Source organism: Leishmania braziliensis (assembly GCF_000002845.2).
Source record: "Leishmania braziliensis MHOM/BR/75/M2904 contig, possible fusion of chromosomes 20 and 34".
NCBI lineage: Eukaryota > Euglenozoa > Kinetoplastea > Trypanosomatida > Trypanosomatidae > Leishmania > Leishmania braziliensis.
The window spans coordinates 823,765-840,437 of NC_017947.1; the positions used below are offsets into that span (position 1 = coordinate 823,765).

Below are 16,673 nucleotides of genomic sequence, written 5' to 3' on the forward strand. Positions count from 1 at the left end.
TCAAATAGCAGTAGGAAGGTGGACATCAGAAAGAAGTCCTCAGTACGAAAGAAGACAGGTACAAAACTACGACGAGAATCAACATGACATACGTAATCCATGATAGGTGGAAAAAAGGCTACCGTGCCCGTCCCTTGTTGCGTACGTGCCTTGCGGCACAACGGCGAGCTCTGGTACACAATACGGACGAAAACACACCGATCACATGATCGCCGTTAAATCCTTTCAGAAGTCGCTCGCATGTGCTAATGATGTCTTCGCTTTATGCCGATAACAACACGCATCCAGGACGCGGTGCTCCTCTTTTCCCCCACATTCCTCGCTTGAAAATCCCATTCCCCCGGGATGGGTATCCCCGTTTCTTTGTTCCAGCGTGTCCATTTCCTGCCATGCAATACCCGAGCTCCACTCCACTCTAGGCCCTGCCACAGGCCTACTGCATGGTGCGAAGCAGCGGTGGCGGCCACGCACTACAGCAATGCGCCGACTCAGTCATCGGAGCCCACGGCCCCCTGCCTCAAACTCTACCCACCCACCCACCCGCCTTGCAGGTCGCCTCGCAGCCGCCCTCATCATGCCGGACGTCACATGGTGCATCCCACGGGGTGACACTCGGTCTCCCCACGGGTAGGCACTGAGGGACGAGTGAGACGCGCTCGAGTCGCGCTGACACTGTGCCTATCACATGGATGGTACAGACGTGCTCGCTGCCGCAGGTCGCTGGGACGCAACGCCAACCAGGGCCTTGACGCCCATATCCGCAGCGACACACCGCGCTCACCTCCCCACATCGTGGAGGCTTGACCCTGTCAGCAGCAGAAACGGCTCGGCATTGGCAGGGAGAGAGAGAGAGGCTGCCCCGGCTTCCCTCACAGTGTGGGGGGTGCTGGACCCTGGGAACCAGGCACTGGGGCATCCGCACGTCGTCCGGAGGGTGGAAAGGGAGAAGAGGAACAAATAAAAGGCAGGGGGGAGAGGCGAGAATGGGGAAGAGGTGTTTTTCACATGTACGTGATGGACCACAACAACAACAACAACAACAAAAAAAAAAAAACGAAAAGAGAAAAGAAAAGAGCAGGTCTAATCGAGGCGAAGACGCACACGCTCGGTGCATGCTGAAAAGGCATTTTGGGGAGGGAGGGGGGAGGCTGTACATGAGTGGATACGGTGAGCCCACAAACATTTTTTTTTCAAAGGTGGCATAGAAGGGCAAAGCACAGTGGTCTCGTACGCGAGCACATACATGAGCAAGCCATCGCCCACGTGTGCACGCACAGGTCTATTCCGTGTGCTGACGGTAGCGTGGCCGCGCTTTTGACATTCATGCTGTTCTAGGCAGCACTGGCGAAGTTTACGAAAGGGAGAGAAAAGGATTCAGATGACGACTAGCTCATTCGTAGTGAAGCCCCATCAGGGCACTCTCTAAGAAGCTAATGCGGCTCAGAAGCTCTGAAGCTGCCCGGTCAAGTGAAGCCTCATCCACGAATGCGTCAGTGCCGCGTGCATCAATTGCCTCTTTTACATGGCTGACGTGCTGAGCCGCTACCGAGCCTCCGCGACGAGCGTGAGCGTAGACACTCCAAGGAGTCGGTCCTACATCACACGAGGACGACCTGGCCTCTCGGACTTGCTGCGCATCGGTGTTCGCACCCATGGGGGCGGAGGTCTTGGCCGCCAATGTATGAGATAACTTCCTTTCGCAGAGTCGCAGCGCAGGATTTGAGGACGCAGATGTGAATGGACAGCAGCAGCACATCACCGGCAAAGGTTCATGGAGTGTTGTCTGTTGCTGCGCTGATGAAGACTCAAACTCCAGCAGCTGGGGGAGGCTGGGGAGAAGCGTGACGAGGGTGCGGGCATGTACAGACGACGGCACACTGCTCACTTCAGCGTCTCCATTCAGTACTAGATGCGTTTGCGCGGCGTCGGGTACGTGTGTCTCACGCGGCATGGCATCGGATGGGCCCACCTCCGTCTGCACATAGAGCCCACACACACATTTGTGGAGATGACCTACGGAACGAGTGCCATCGCCCGGCGGCAGGTGAATCGTGGCGAGGTTGGTGAACCGGTGGCTGTAAAAATTGTTCCACTTCGCATACTGCTCCACGTTTGACATGACCGCGCGCAGTCGATTCTTCTCCTCCGATGCACTGGAGCGGGTCGCAAGTGGGACGCCATCCCTCATCTCCTTATCATCCACATTCGCCGACGCAGGAACGGCATCGACGGTGTATATGAACGGCGTTGTGGCCTCTGTGGCGTGGCTGGGGTGCAGCGTAAGCTGATCGCCATCCCGCAGCACCAGCGGGCCCGTGCCGTAGCTAATGCCATTGACGCAAAGCCGCATGCGGCTGCTATCCCACGGCAATGCAGTGAGTGTGTGCGTAGTTGGCAAGATGCCAGTAGCACCAGCTCCATCACTACCTACCGGCGCAACTTGTAGTTCGACCGCGCAGTCATCGGCCACTAGTATGGCAGAGTTCTCGGATGCCTCGGAGGAAAGGGTAAGTGCATGTGCCGCTGTATCGAAGCAAGCCTGAACTTGGAAGCGCATCCGCTGGTGATGAGAGGCCTATACACTGGAAAGATGCGGAAGGTCTTATATTTGTTTGAGCATCGATAAATGAAAGGGAAGGTGGCTCCTAGCGCCGAGAGGGAAAGGAAGGGCTTTAGAGAGATGTGCAGTGCGTACTTTCCCGTTTCGCTTGCGCTCGTATGTGCTCTGTTTCGCAAACTTCGCTGAGTCCCAAGTGCCTCACGCAAGAGGCGTGTGAGAGGAGAAGAGAGCGCCGTAGTGTTAGAGATGGTGATGACGACGTCAATGATGAGGAAAAGGATCAAGAGAAGATGGTGCTGTGAGAGAGGCAGGAATGTGCAAAGGTAAAAACGTTTACCTTTGAAGAGTGAGACGACTGTGCTCTACTGAGGGGGGCAACTGAGGGAGAGTGCGACGGAAGGCGACGGTGAGTCTCCCAAATGCCCAGCAAAAGCAACACCATCCGCAAAAGGGAAAAAAAAAGAACAGCAAACCGGTCCAACGTCATCTAATGCACCGAAACGTGTCCGCGACACCGCTGCCGTCATCATTCTCCTGCGGGTGGCAGCCGTACGACAGGCACACTGCTGCATTGCTAAGGCACAGTCTGTGAAATTGTCCCCTCCTCCTCCTTCCTCACCACTCACTACGCGGTCATTCCCCCCGCCCTCCCTCCCTAGCACGTCATTAAAGAGAACCGACAGATTGATGCACAAAGAATGTGTCTTTGGCGGGAGTGCAGCTGTTTCCTCTGTTCCCCTGCGCAGGCGCACTTTGGGTGTTCTTCCTTTCTTTTCACCTGTCCTTTTTCATGTGTGTTCTCAGAGGAAAGACCAGGTAAGAGAGAGCAGGCATAGCAAACTATAATGAAATGGGGACAATGCCGCCCACTGTACATCAAGTGGGACATTCCAGCCGCCGCCGCCGCCGAAGGGAGAAAATGGCGAAAGTTCACTTGCAGGGAGCGAGAGACAGAGAGGAGGGGGGAGGGGGCGCACAGAAACACATCAACGAGTGTAGGCGTACATCCACAAAAGTGTATGCCTCCTGGTGCAACGGGGCTGCCCTTGTCTGCCGCTCTCTTTCTCTCATCGTGGTTCTCTCGCCGCCACAGCAGCAGCAGCAGCAGCAGCGCCTAGATAATCTGTACATGGCTGCAACGAAGAGGAAAACGCATCAACAAGTAACAAAGATGAAACACAACAAGAACTGTACAGAGAGAGGGAAAAAAATGGCAAAAGACCCCCAAAAGGGGCGGGTAGCAGACGTGCACAAACTGTTCTATGCGCGCGTAGCAATGTAGCTCAGTAGCTGACACCACCGACACTGTTGGGACCCTTCCGCTGGCTGACGCGCAGCTGCTCTTGCGGGGCGGCAGTGGAGTTTCGCTGATGCGTTGCAGTCACCATGGTCACGCCATCGCGTACGTTTCGCGAGGTGCGTGACTGCAGTCGCGTCGGAATGGAGCTACTGAAGGGGACTGCGTTCGATGTCGTCGCAGCAGCCGCTGTAGTAGTTGAAAGCGGGGGAGGCGTGGAAAGGCCACGGCCTTTAGACAGTACACTAGCCGAAGCCCCCGGCAGGGAAGAAGATGCCGAGAAGGGCAGTGTGGAACCGCACACTGGTGCCATAGATCGCGGTCCAGGCAAGGGACCTTGAGCGCCACACGACGACCACGGCTCCGCACGAGGGGAGTTCAACGCCACACTAGGTGAAGATTTAAACGGCGCAAATGGCCCATACGGCCGCGGAAGGCCCAGGTCGTCGTCCTGAGGTACGTATGCGTTCGGGCGGGGGGCCGCCGTGGTGGCAACCATCTGCATCCCAAAAGTTGCCTCGTTCTCCTGTGCTGTGTCCCGCTGTCGCTGACGGGCGGCTGCGTAGCGCTGCTGGCACTGCCGCTTCCGCTCGTAATGCAGCTCAGCTTCAACGAACGGAGCCTCGCCGGCCTCCAAGCGCTCCTCGGCCTCCTCCACGAGCGCCTCGAGACGCTGTGCCTCCTGCTGGAGCTGAATGCTTGAGGCCTGAAAGAGGGACAGCTCCGCAATACTTGCCATCATCTGGCGACTTTTGTGGCGGATGCTACTGTGATACGCGTTGACCTGCCGCGCCAGTGCCAGTGTGCATTCCTTTCCGGCATCCGCCTGGTCGCCGACTCGCGCAGCCAGCTCGGTCACCTCTTCGAGGATCAGGCTTTTCTCGCGTAGCTTGGCGTTCAGGTTCTGCACGCGCACCTCCAGCTCCTGGCAGCGAGCCTGTAGGCGTACGTACTCTTCGGAAGGCCCACCGACCAGCGCCGCGCCGCCACCTCCGCTACTTCTCCCAGCAAGTCCTGCGTCGCCAGGAAACGAGGAAGAGCTACGTAATGCTGCTGCACCATCTGCTTGGGTTTGAGTTGCCGCTACTGCCACTGTGGCTTGCGATTCGCTGACTGTCGGTAAGGCGACACCACCAGGGAGCACGAGCGGAATTCGCTTCCAGCGATGCGGATTCTTGGGGTCAGTGAGGTCATCCTCAAGCACCTGTGTGCGCCACTGCTCTGTCTCGATCTCCTCCCTCAATCGCGTCAGCTCCAGCTCCATCTGAGACACCTTTGGAATTGAGTGCTGGCATACCTCGATGTCGTGCAGAATGTTGCTCAGTTTTGCCTTGAGTAAGCGCATCTCATTCGCACGGTCGTTCGTCATCTGCGTACCTTCGGCGATAGCTGCCTCCTGAGCCTTAATGCGGGCCGTGAGCAGCGCCGCCTCGTCGTTTCGATCAATGAGTTCGATGCCCGTCTGGTTGCGGTTCTCGATTGCCGCTGCGTAGGTGCGGCGTAGATCCGCCATTGTGTCTTCTGTCGCTGCAATGTCGGTGTTCAGGCGCCGCACTTGGGCCTTCACTTCCCGCTCACTGTCTGCAGCCTTCTCCATCTGCTTGCGTTGCCGGTTCTTCTCCAGCCGCAGGTTGGCACACAGGTGTGTCAGCTCGTGCACCTGGAACTTGGCTTTCGCGATCTCCTGGTCCTTCAGGGTAAACTCGCGCGTCAGCACGGCGAGCTCCTTCTCGAGCAACTTTGTCTTCTCCGCCACCTGGGCCATGATGTGCGCAATCGTTTGGATTTGTGTAGCCTTCTGCGCCCGCTCCTGCTTCACCTTTTGAAACAAATCCATGTCCTTACTAAGCCGCTTTTCCAGCTCTCTGTGGCGCCGCTGTGCTTCCTTCACTAACAACTCACGCATCTGCAGCTCACGCTGCGCCAGAGACGCGCGGGTCTCCTCGCGTGCGCTGGCTCGGCTGAGCTCCTGCCGCTTCATCGCGATAGCCGCCAGCTCCCGCCGCTTCACGTCGTCTTGCTTTGCCTTCACAGCGATCGTCTCCTCGGTCTCGCGGATCTCAGCGAGCAACCGCTGCGCTTTCTTGACAAACTCCTTCGACTTGGCCTGCTCAAACAACAGCTTCTTCGTGCGGGCCTCAGTATCCTTGCGGTGCGCCTGAATCTCCTTCTCCACCTGCGCCGTGGCACGCTTCACCTGCTCCAGCTCCTTGTGCACAAGCCTAATCTGCTCCTGCAGGGATTCCTCCTCGTGTCGCACGTCCTCCTTCCCTCGCTCCAAGGAGGAGAAAAGTACCATGCACTTTTCGCGCTCACGTTCCATGCGATCGACACCGTCCTGCTCCTGCTGAAGCGCTATTTTCGTCGTCAGGATGAGATGATCGAGCTCAGCAACGCGCTCCTGAGTAGACTGGCGTGTCTCTAGATCCACTTCCAGCGACGTGTTCATCGTGGCGAGTGCCTTGCGCTTCACATCCATCTCAGCACGTAGAGTCTGCACACACTTCTTGACAGCCTCGTAGTCTTCGGCCCGGCTGTTGCGCTGCAGCTCCAGCGCCTGAATGCGCTCTGCCTGCGCCGAGATCTTCTCTTCAGTGCTGGTGAGGTCGCGCTGCGCGCCGGCTAGCCTCTCCTGGACGAGCTCAAGTTGCTTCTTCGCGCGCTCAGGATCGCTCTGCACGTTCTGTAGCTGCTGCTTCGCCTGTGCCAGGGTGGCCGCAAAGTTGGCGATCTCTTCCTTCTTCTGCGCCTCGTCCTTGGTGAGCGCATCTTTCTCCGCTTGGCACCTGTCCACTTCCGCAGCGAGTTCTTTGATGTGGGCTCCCATCTCTGTGATCTCCGTCTGCATGGACTCCATCTGGGGCCGTAGACGCGCCTCCTCAGCCGCAATGGCGTCCTGGCGCTCAAGAATGAGGTGTTGCTTACGTCGGTCATACTCAAGCACCTCGACCTGGAGGACGCTGTAGCGCTCCAGCGCAGCCGCGAGATCACGCTCGTGCTCCATTAAACTGCGCTTTAGGGCCTGGATCACCTCGTCATCCTTCTTGGCGACGTCGCCGAAGGTGTAGATACGCTGTCGTTCCACCTCAAGCCGGCTCCGCAGCTGCCGCGCGCGCTTCAGAAGTGCATTGTCGCGTCTGTAGATGGCGAGAACACGCGAATGCAAGTCTTTGAACTTCTGCTTCAAGTAATCGGCGCGCTCTTCAGAGACTTGGCCCTCGTCGAGGAGCGCGTTCAGCGCCAAGTACGCCGTCGAGTGTGTCACATCGGTAACATCCTCCTGCGGAGAGGCCGCCGAAGAGGGGACTGGGTCGCCACCTTGCTGCGTCATGGAGACGAGCAGGTGAAGCGAAAGGGTTAGAAAGAGTACCCCAATGAAAGGGCCACAAGGCGACTGAAGTGTGGGAGCAAACACTTCACGCCGCAGAGGGACGCCCTCGTCACAGTGTGCTGCTTCTCTTTTTCTTCGCGTGGGCGTGTGCTTGGACGATGGCGGCGAACGTAAGCAAGAGGATAGCGAGTTTGTGATTTTGTGCTCGTAGGTGTGTGCGTGTGTGCGTGTGTTGTGAGGTGTGTCATCAGGGGTGTAGCGCCCCGCATGTGCGCCAGCAGACGAGAAAGAGGGAGAGATCAGCCGAGCGCATGAGTCCACGGAGAGAGAGAGGCAGGAAGAGAGGTGTAGATGATGGTGGAAGATAAGGGGATGCGAAGAGATGCAGGAGGTAGCAGAGGAGAGAAAAAGACTTGCCCAACAAGGAGCATGGCGCCGTTGGAGGAGAGGCAGGAAAGTGAAAGAGTAAACCGCTTAGCGGAGTCGCAAACAGTGCCAAAACGACTGCGCAACGGAAACGGCAGGGCAAAAGCCGCCGTGGCGGCGTGTCCTGTGCTCTTCCCTCTGCTCCTACGCATCCTAAGGTGTGCGGCTGTCCTCGATCGGTGGTTGCTGCTGTGTGGGCGAGTCTGCGGCTACCCTTGAGAGCAGCGAACAAAACAAAGATTATATGCCTATTAAGTTCTTCTGAGACACATGCAAGACACCGCACGCCATCATCCAGCCAAGAGCGGAAAGCGAAAGCGTGCAACTCGTCTGGAACCACAGATGCGTAGGAGTGGTGCGACAAATCAAGCAGAAAGGTGGTGAGTGCACTATGAAACGCGATACACACTTACTTTCGCGTTCGGCACCACTACCACCCACGCGCCACAGCACACCGCATCCCCATCGCATCTACACGCCATAAAGTTGAGGATGCCATCGATTTCCCATCGCGGGTAGAACGACACAGCGAAAGAGTACAACGCAGGATGCAGACATCGCAATGACTTTCTCCAGCTGGCATCGAAAAACCCTCTGCGCTGACGTCTTCGAGAGTCCTTCGCTCATCGGCATGCGGTTCCGTTATCGTCTCGCGAGCGCTTCCGGTCAAGCGCCGGCCTTGGCCGTTGCTTTGCCAGGGTAAGTGACACGTGGTCTGGCAGACCCTTCCCGAGCACGTGCGTGCCGCGAGCGCCGATGTAGTTTTCGTTCAAGTTCAGATAAAACTTGGTGGCCGAGGCAGTAGGTGGGCGAAGCAGCGCGTGTGGGGTAGCGGAGGAGGCGCAGAGGGTCGGCGCCGGCCAGCGGCGTACGACACCCATCACCGCCATCACACCATCATCATCGATGCCTACACTTTTGAGGATCACTGCCCGTATTGACGGGCAGTGTCGCAGTGCCGTCACGACGTGTATGGCGCCGTCATTACCAAGCTTTGTGTTGTAGCTGAGGTCCAAAAGCTCGAGCGAGGAAGGCGGTGGCGCGGAGGCCCTCGCTGTCGTTGAGACTGTCAAATCAGCTACAACACCTCCAGACGACGATCTCGTAGTACCTAGCGCGGTGGCTGCATCTCCGGCGCTTCCTAGACCTAGGGTGTTACAGAGTAGAATGGCATCGTCAGTGCTCAGCCGATTTCGTGAGAAGTCCACCACGCGCAGAGTGTGGCGATGCGCAGCGATGCGTTGGAAGAACAAGTGAATCCCTGTAGGACCGTCACACCCAAGCTGGAGACGCAGGTGCCGCAGAGGGTTTTTCATGTAGGAGATGTCAAAATACGCCGCAGCGCGCTCGCAGTGCGACTTTGCAAAGCGACTGCGCACCACCTCCAGCACATCGGAACGAGGAAGAGCGTGCATGATACGATATATCGGGTCTTTGCGAAGCTCCGTGCGACTGGCAGATACGGGAAGAGTCTCCTTGATCGCCTCCACCGCCCGCTCTTGCTCGGATGTGCTGAGCGTTACCGCATTCGTCAGGGTCGATGTAGAGGCGGCGCTGCCTGTCACCACAGAAGCCGAAGTTGCAGAGTCAACACCCCCTGCGGAAGTACCACCGTGTGCGATATTACCTTCCTTAGGGAGACTCCTCTTCACAGCTTTTCGGGCACTGCGCTTGCTTGCCTGTACCCTCAGAGATCCCGGCATCTCTGGCGTTCTCTCAGTCGGAAGAGGAGACACGGCGCCGATTCACTGTGTGCGTGCGTACGTGAAGGTGCATGGGCGTCCCTGTAAAAATTACCCACGCTCTTGCTCAAACACGACGGAGGAGCTGTCTCAGCATGGGCGTATATAGAGGAGGAAGACCGAAAAAAGGGGGGCAGTGAGAAGACAAAGAGAGCGAGAGGTCGTCGGAGGATGTAGAGACGCTAGACGCCCAGTGATGTGGTGGTGCGACGAAGAACACACTAAAATACTCAGCCGTCCTCATATCAGTTTGAAAGCACCGAAAGCAAACAACAGGCACCGCTGGACACCCACATACGCACATGCGACGCTCCCCGCTCCGTGGTGCAGGAAGGAACTGAGTCCACGACGCGTAGCCGACACCCACATAGCCATCACATAGAGGACCTTCTGATGGTGAAATAGGGCAGCAGCTTGTCGATCAGTCGCCAACTGCGTGTGCGTTGTCGTCGTGGCTGTTGCTCCTGTTGCTTTAGTGCTAAAGAACTTAGCAAAAGGACCAAAGGGCTGGAAAGGGGGAAAAGAAAGAAAAGGAGAGAGCGCCTCTCACAGCGTCAAGCGCTGGAGAGCGATACCGCTGTGGTGGTACTCAATCGTCGTCAAGACACGCCTCTCCCACGTCTCCAGTTCAATACGTGTCACTCTCTCGAGAGAGCGCATGCTTTCTTTGTCTTTCTTTTTTTTTTTTGGGGGGGGGGGTGTCCCCTTTATTGTTCTTTGTGTCTGACGATAGAGCACGCATCTCAGAGAAGCACAGCGTCATCCGCGTATTCCCAGCGCTCATAGCGGGCCTCCCTCAAATATGAGCACAGGCGACCCGAGGAGAAGAATAACAAAAAGGAGGCGAAACGAAAAGAGGGAGAGAGCTGTCCCCACAGCACTGACAACCCTAATCACTTCGACACGGCGTGGTACGGGTGCACTGCGGTGGTACGCCGTACGGACACAACAACGCAGAGTCGCCTGTCCCCCGCTTCTGCGGGAACGCTCGTTTCCACGTGCCCATCTGCGCGTGGGCTGTCAGCGTACTGCAGGGCATTGGCGTCCTCTCGGCTGCCTGTCACGTAAGCTCTGTCATCCTTCAAGGAGTGCTGGTATCTAAAGTCTACCGCCCAGATGTTCACGGAACTGTCGAGATGCGTTGTGACGAAGCGCGTGCCGGTGTTGTTCCACGATAATCTCGCGACCTCCCCGCACGGCACCTGCACCGTTGCCAGCACCTGAAGCGGGCTAGCGGCGATCGTCGATGCGCTGCCCCGCACCTCTCTCGCTCTCCCACCGCCAGCGCTGTCGATGCTGTGTTCTACATGAGGCAGACCGGCCGCGTTCATAAAGCGTGGCCGGCGAAAAAGCACCAGTTGAACAAACGTCGTGAACACCATCGCCAGACATAAAAAGCTACGGCCCGACGAAGGGGACCACGCAACCTGCTTACACGGACCGCACGACGCAGAGGTCGGTTGGTGGTATACCACATCGTCCAATCGCGTGCTGTCTTGGGTGGCCGCCACAACGTACACAGACCCTCCTTGATCACCGGCCGCCAGAAGGGCGCCGGATTCGTCCCAGGCAACGCCGAGTATGTCCCGCCGACGATGTCGAGCTGCGGACGCGGGGGTAGAACCAGCACCACTGCTTCTCCCTCCGTCATGTGCGCGGAAGCTGCCGCCGTCGTCCTCGTCGAAGGGAAGCATGATGGTGCGGCACAGCATCCATGAGGTGCCCTTCGCCTCATCGCCACCGTTTATCGCCGTGCCGTCACCCGCCCTCGAGCCGGGTGACGGCCCAGGTGCCACTGCACGGCCAGACACGGTGGAACCTCTCACCCACAGCTCCACTCGGCCGCCGCTACACGCGCATGCCACAGTAAAGTTCGCAGAGATGGTGCAGCTCACACTCTCCGAGGAGCGGATGCAATCATCCAGTGCCCAATTCCCGTGGGAGTAGCGATAGAGCCGGATGCCGTGCCCTGGGCAGAGCCCTGCGAGGTAGATGCCTTGCTGCCACGGTGCCCATGACAACTCGGTGCAAGTATATGGCAACTTGTCAATCAAAATAGACATGGTCGCTGGATCCCACTCGAGCAGCCGCTCATCTACTGGAATGGCCTGCTCGCCGCCAAACAGGTCTTCATCTGGGCCCTGTAGCATCCCCATGTTCTCTATCACCGGCATCAGCTGTGTCCACGTGACGAGGATCTCCTTCTTGGAGGTGGCGATGCCGAGAAGCTTGCAGTGGTTGTTGTGCTCCATGGAGAGGATCGTGGCGTCGTCAGCTGTAAGGTGAAAGATGGGGTTCATATATGAGACACCGGTGCCACCGGCACGGAACTTGCGCGCAGTCGAGTTCATCATGTCAGTGCTGGTTCCATAAAGAGCACGCCATTCGGCCGCTGCTGCAGTATCGGTGTGGTGGACGGCACCCTGAGTCGAATCCGTTCCATGCGCCAGCATCGTACTTGACCCTACGGCGACTCCCTTGAAAGATCCTTTNNNTGCTACGAGGAACGCTCGCCGTATTCAAACGGGGGCAGTGCCGCACCGTGGCGGCCATCGTCCGGAAGCGTCGCAGGAGGTGCGTGCAAAGGAGGTTGCATGAGCACGGTTGCAACAACAGGCGTATCTATGTAGTTGTATATGCATGCCGGTGTGCGGCCAGTTCAGGAAAGCCGATCCATAAGTACATAACGAGAAAAGATGTTGAGCAGAGGAACAGAGAAATGAGAAAGAAATCACAGAACCGCGTCACTGCGCTCGCAAGTAATGCAGCAGCTGAGAGATGCATAAGAATCCCGTGGCAGTCGGATACACAGAGGTGCACGCTAGCTTTTTGTCTTCGTAATGGTACTTCCCTGCGAGAAGAGGAAGAATAGAATAAAAAGAATCCAAGAGAGGCGTGCTGTTCAGTCAATAGGCGTCTCCGTGTGACAACCCCCTCCCCCTTTCCTATACACTGCGCCCCATCGCAGCGTTTGTCGTCCACACGACATGGCAACGCGCAGATGACGTGTGTAGGGATAAGGATAGGGGAGGGAGTAGCACACGTGTGCATGTGTGGCCTCCCTTGCGCCGCCTTTGAGCCTATTTCTCGAAGGGCAATAACGCTCTTCTGGATTTCCTGTGTTTTTTTTTTGCTCTGATCCTTTTTTTTGGCTTATGCCCTGATTGCCCATATCAGCAGCAATACATAGCTTTGATCTCCCCACATCGTGGATGCTTGACCCTGACAGCACCAGAAGTGGTTGTGCATAGACAGAGATGAGGAGGGGGGCTGCTTAGCTTCCCCACAAAGAGTAGGGAAAAGGGTACTGGACGCTGGATGGCACGTGCTGAGGTGCCCCCTCGTCATGAGGGTATTCACGAGGAGGGAGAAGACTTTAAAAGGGGAGAGTTACAACACTACAGAAGGTGCAAGGAGAGAAACAAGAAATAGAGCGCGCGCACGTGTTAGTGGGCACTTTACTCTTAAAGTACAACGAACGATCAAAGCAAACAAGCGCAAAAAGGAAAAACACAGCACACACACACACATAAGAAAGGAAGTGATGCACAGTAAAGAAAATGCGAGGGAGGAAAAGAGACACTGACAGAAAAGGGCCTCGCTAAGCGGCCAGAGAAGGAGTACATAATGCTTCACGTAAAACGGGAAACGCAGAAGATGGAGAGTCGCAAAGGTAAAGCGACGAAGAAAAAAAAAGTGCAAAACATTCACTAAAGATCGACGTGAGGCAAGTGAGGTGTGTGACAGCGAAGATGCTCTGTTGGTGCATATGAAACATCGGCGTCGCGCAAATAGAAAGCTCATTCCTGATGCTTTTATTGCCCCTCGCCATTTGATTTCGTATTTCATCTCCGCGCTGTCGCTTTCCACCTGCGTAGAGCAGCTCCCGCCGCTCTTCCCTCTTTCGACTTTTTCTCACTTTTTGCCACACATATTTCTCGTGTTGTTCGTCTCCAGCAACTTGTGACTCCGTGCGAGCACATGTACTACGCAAGGTAAAGAGGTGCATCAGCAAAAAAAAAGACCAGAAAGGGTACGAAAATGAGCTGAGGAGAGGTGGCGATAGTGGATGCGGAGGACCAAGAATCGAAAGGAAAGAATTGATTCTGAGAAGAGTGGAAAACGCAGAGAGAGAAGGCGAGAGGAGGAATGGGGAGTGCGCGTAAGCGTATATCCGTCAGTGTGTGTGTGTGTGTGTGTGTGTGTCGAGCTACAACAACTGGGGACGAAAGAAAAAAGAAATAAATAGGATAGAGCATGGAAAGAGATGGGAGATTGCACATATACGCACAGAAAATCTTCACATGATTAACGACAGCCATAGCACAAAATTGCAGCGAAAAAAAAAAGAGAGAGATGCGCATGTGAGGGAACAATACATTTTTAAAAAAAGAGCACCGTGCATAAGAGACGAACACAACGCAGCGGCTGCACAACACCAAATACGACAGCCAAAAAGAGGAAGAAAATTTGAAATTTCTGAAAAGGTGAGAGACATGTGCGTGAGATTGAAAAAAAAAAACATAGCAACAAAACTGAAGGACGACCTTCGACAAGCAAAGGAAGCACACACAAGTTGTCAGGACCTGATGACCGAAAAGTTAGTCTGCCAGTCACTATCACCGCCAAGCAGGACAACGAGAAGAAAGGGAGTGAAAACGCAACCTGAAGGAGTAATACTAATCGGCATACCGGAGAAGCAGGAGAAAAACAAATCCACACAACGAGAGAAGTGCAAAAAAAAAAAAAGAAAAAATAATTGATTTTCAACAGAAGAGGAGCAGATCGCTTCGACCCACGCATACTAGGGGGGGGGGCACGGTGGTAGTGTTGGGGTGAGTGTAGAGAAGGGAAAAAAGTTACAGGGAAAAGACGAACACAGAGAACAGCGGAGGAGGGGGAACGTTTAGTGGCAAACAACAACAAAGAACAAAAAAAAAACTCGGGAAGAATGAAAAGAAACAGCGAAGAGCATACGCTAGTCAACCAAAGCCAAAGAAGAAACAAATGGATTGCCCACGACGGCAATGAGGAAAGGAAATAAGAGAGTGGGGAAGATGTGGGTGCGGGAAAATAGGAACAAACACAAGCGAGAAGAACAACGATGAAGAACACGCCCCACGTCCCGCTAAGAGACACGCCAAAAACAAGAAACAAAGACGAGAAAAAAAAAAACACACAAATAGCGTGCGTCTTCACATAGAGGAGAGAGCACAGGGCAACATGGAGGCAGTGAATAAGATGATGACAGCGGAGGAGCAGCAAACATCAAAGAGAGTTTGGGCTGCCAGAAAACGAGAGAGAGCGCTGTCGCTCCCCTCTCCCTCCCGCTTCCTCGGCATCACTTTGCCAAGTAAATACCCGTCAGGCAAAAGGGAGACCAAACGAAAGGGAAAAAAGGCGAGAACGCAGTCAAGCACGGACAATGCCAAGACGGAGGGAGCAAAAACAAGGAGGGGGCTTTAACACAGGCGGAGGCTTAAGAAGTCGCTGATGATTGGGGTGTGCCTCGCTCCTTCATTGCTTCCCTCCACGCTAGACGTTGGTCCAAGCATACGCGTGGATGTGTCAGCGTCCACAAAAGCCCCTTTACAGCTCCCATCGACTTACGACCTTCGTCCTCATGACAAAGCATGCTGGTTGCTGAGGGGACGCTGCAATGGAAGAGCAGTAAGAAGAGAAGAACTATCTCTCGCTCTTTCAATTATCGTCATCCGTGCTTTGCCCGGAACCGGCAGTCGCTGTGGGTCCTACCTCGCATCGCCTATGTCGACTCCACCGACTCATAAGCTCCAGAGCAGTAGCACTGGCCTAACAAGCAATCAAAGAACAAAGGAGAAAGGAGTACACGCATAGACTTGCAAACAAGCAAATCGGTACTCACTTTCAAATTCACTGCAAACACTTGTTTACGCTTCTCTCTGCGCGCACATCTCCGTGGTGATACACGTTCACCCACCTACTCCAGTCCTCTGACTCCGTTGATGAACATCAATGACAGCATATCCAGTTTTGCTTTGCTTCACGGGACGACGAAAAAAGCCCGCCTGTCCCCGCCTCCTCAGTCTATCTTTTCTCTGTTTGCCGCTCCCGCTCGTCGGGTTTGCGTCGCAGGTGCCGCTACTCTGCATTTCCCCTTCATGAGAGAAAATTAAAAAAAGAGGAACGAAAGAGAGAACCACAGAGAAGACTAGGAGAGACAAGTAGCGGGATTCTGCTAGGAGAAGTGGGGGAATACCACAAGGGAAAACTATCAGAAGAGCAAAGGGCCGCCAGTAGAGGTGAGTCCATCAGCCCCCACACGCTTGTGTGTGGGTGTGTGAGAGAGGGAGAGAGTAGAGGTGCAGTTGGGGGACGGGAATTTCGCATTCACCGAGTCATGAAGTAAAAATGAACTTATCCAGGAGCGGAAAAAGAGACGCGAGGGATTTGTGGTGAGCTTAATGAGCGCTAAGTGGGAAAGAGAGGAATATATACATATGGCCATATGCATGCAACAAGATGGACACTGAACAAAGAAAAAGACATGAGCATGTAGAGCAAACTCATACAGTCTCACAAACATACGCAGGGAACTAACAAAAAAAAAAAAAACGGCAAAGAGAAAAAAGGAGGAAAGCAAAACACAGAGGTAAAAGAGAAGACAGCTTGCTGCGTAAGTACAGCAAAGTGTGCTGCATGGCAAAGGCAAAGAGAAAGGGGGGAGGGGAGAAGACTTCTCGTTAATAGGAGAAGGAAAACAGATTTTTCGGGTTTCCGCGCGCCATTTTTTGCCTCGAACAAGCCAAAAGACATACGCACACAGAAAGCCTGACACAGACCTTAGCACAGGCACACCCACAACCCTCTCTTGGCGATCGGTGAATGTGCCAGAAAAAAAAACATACGAGCAAGCGTAGCTTTGTTTTCGCATACAGACACGGCGAAAAAGCTCATCTCCATCCAGTTTTTCGTAAGTGCAGGAATGCGTTTCTTTGTGGGCAGATGAGTGGGGAGGAAAAGGAGAAATAAGGGAGAGAAAAGTGTGAATTTCGTATGCGTGGGGTTAGTGCGTGGGCAGATGCGTGTTTGAATCATTATTTGCCGTTGTGCTGCAGATGTGCGTGAGTGTGCGTGTGAGATCAAAACACACAAAAAAAAAAATGGAAGAAACAGGAAAAGCAGAGAAGTGGGAAGCGATTGATTTCATGAAAAGAAAAAAAAAACTTCGAAGAAAGAGGTGAGGAAGGGATGAGAAGAACACCACACACACACACACACACAGAAGCACATATAGTGAAAATACAGAGTGAGGGGAAAAAGACACGGAGAAATTCC

At 54.8% G+C, this 16,673-nt stretch overlaps 4 protein-coding genes across 4 annotated transcripts; all 4 read right to left on the minus strand.

Moving 5' to 3' along the window:
* Positions 1-1,390: 1,390 nt before the first annotated feature.
* LBRM_20_2000 (conserved hypothetical protein) lies at positions 1,391-2,557 on the minus strand (the record flags this gene model as incomplete). The annotated part of the gene is made up of 1 exon (XM_001564431.1): positions 1,391-2,557. One exon carries the CDS (start codon positions 2,555-2,557, stop codon positions 1,391-1,393), a length of 1,167 nt encoding a protein of 388 aa, XP_001564481.1.
* Positions 2,558-3,843: 1,286 nt separating this feature from the next.
* On the minus strand, positions 3,844-7,188 carry LBRM_20_2010 (conserved hypothetical protein; the record flags this gene model as incomplete). Its single annotated transcript, XM_001564432.1, has 1 exon — positions 3,844-7,188. One exon carries the CDS (start codon positions 7,186-7,188, stop codon positions 3,844-3,846), a length of 3,345 nt encoding a protein of 1,114 aa, XP_001564482.1.
* Positions 7,189-8,237: 1,049 nt separating this feature from the next.
* On the minus strand, positions 8,238-9,317 carry LBRM_20_2020 (conserved hypothetical protein; the record flags this gene model as incomplete). The annotated part of the gene is made up of 1 exon (XM_001564433.2): positions 8,238-9,317. The coding sequence occupies one exon, from the start codon at positions 9,315-9,317 to the stop codon at positions 8,238-8,240; it is 1,080 nt and encodes a 359-aa protein (XP_001564483.1).
* Positions 9,318-10,249: 932 nt separating this feature from the next.
* LBRM_20_2030 (conserved hypothetical protein) lies at positions 10,250-11,809 on the minus strand (the record flags this gene model as incomplete). Its single annotated transcript, XM_001564434.1, has 1 exon — positions 10,250-11,809. One exon carries the CDS (start codon positions 11,807-11,809, stop codon positions 10,250-10,252), a length of 1,560 nt encoding a protein of 519 aa, XP_001564484.1.
* Positions 11,810-16,673: the final 4,864 nt, after the last annotated feature.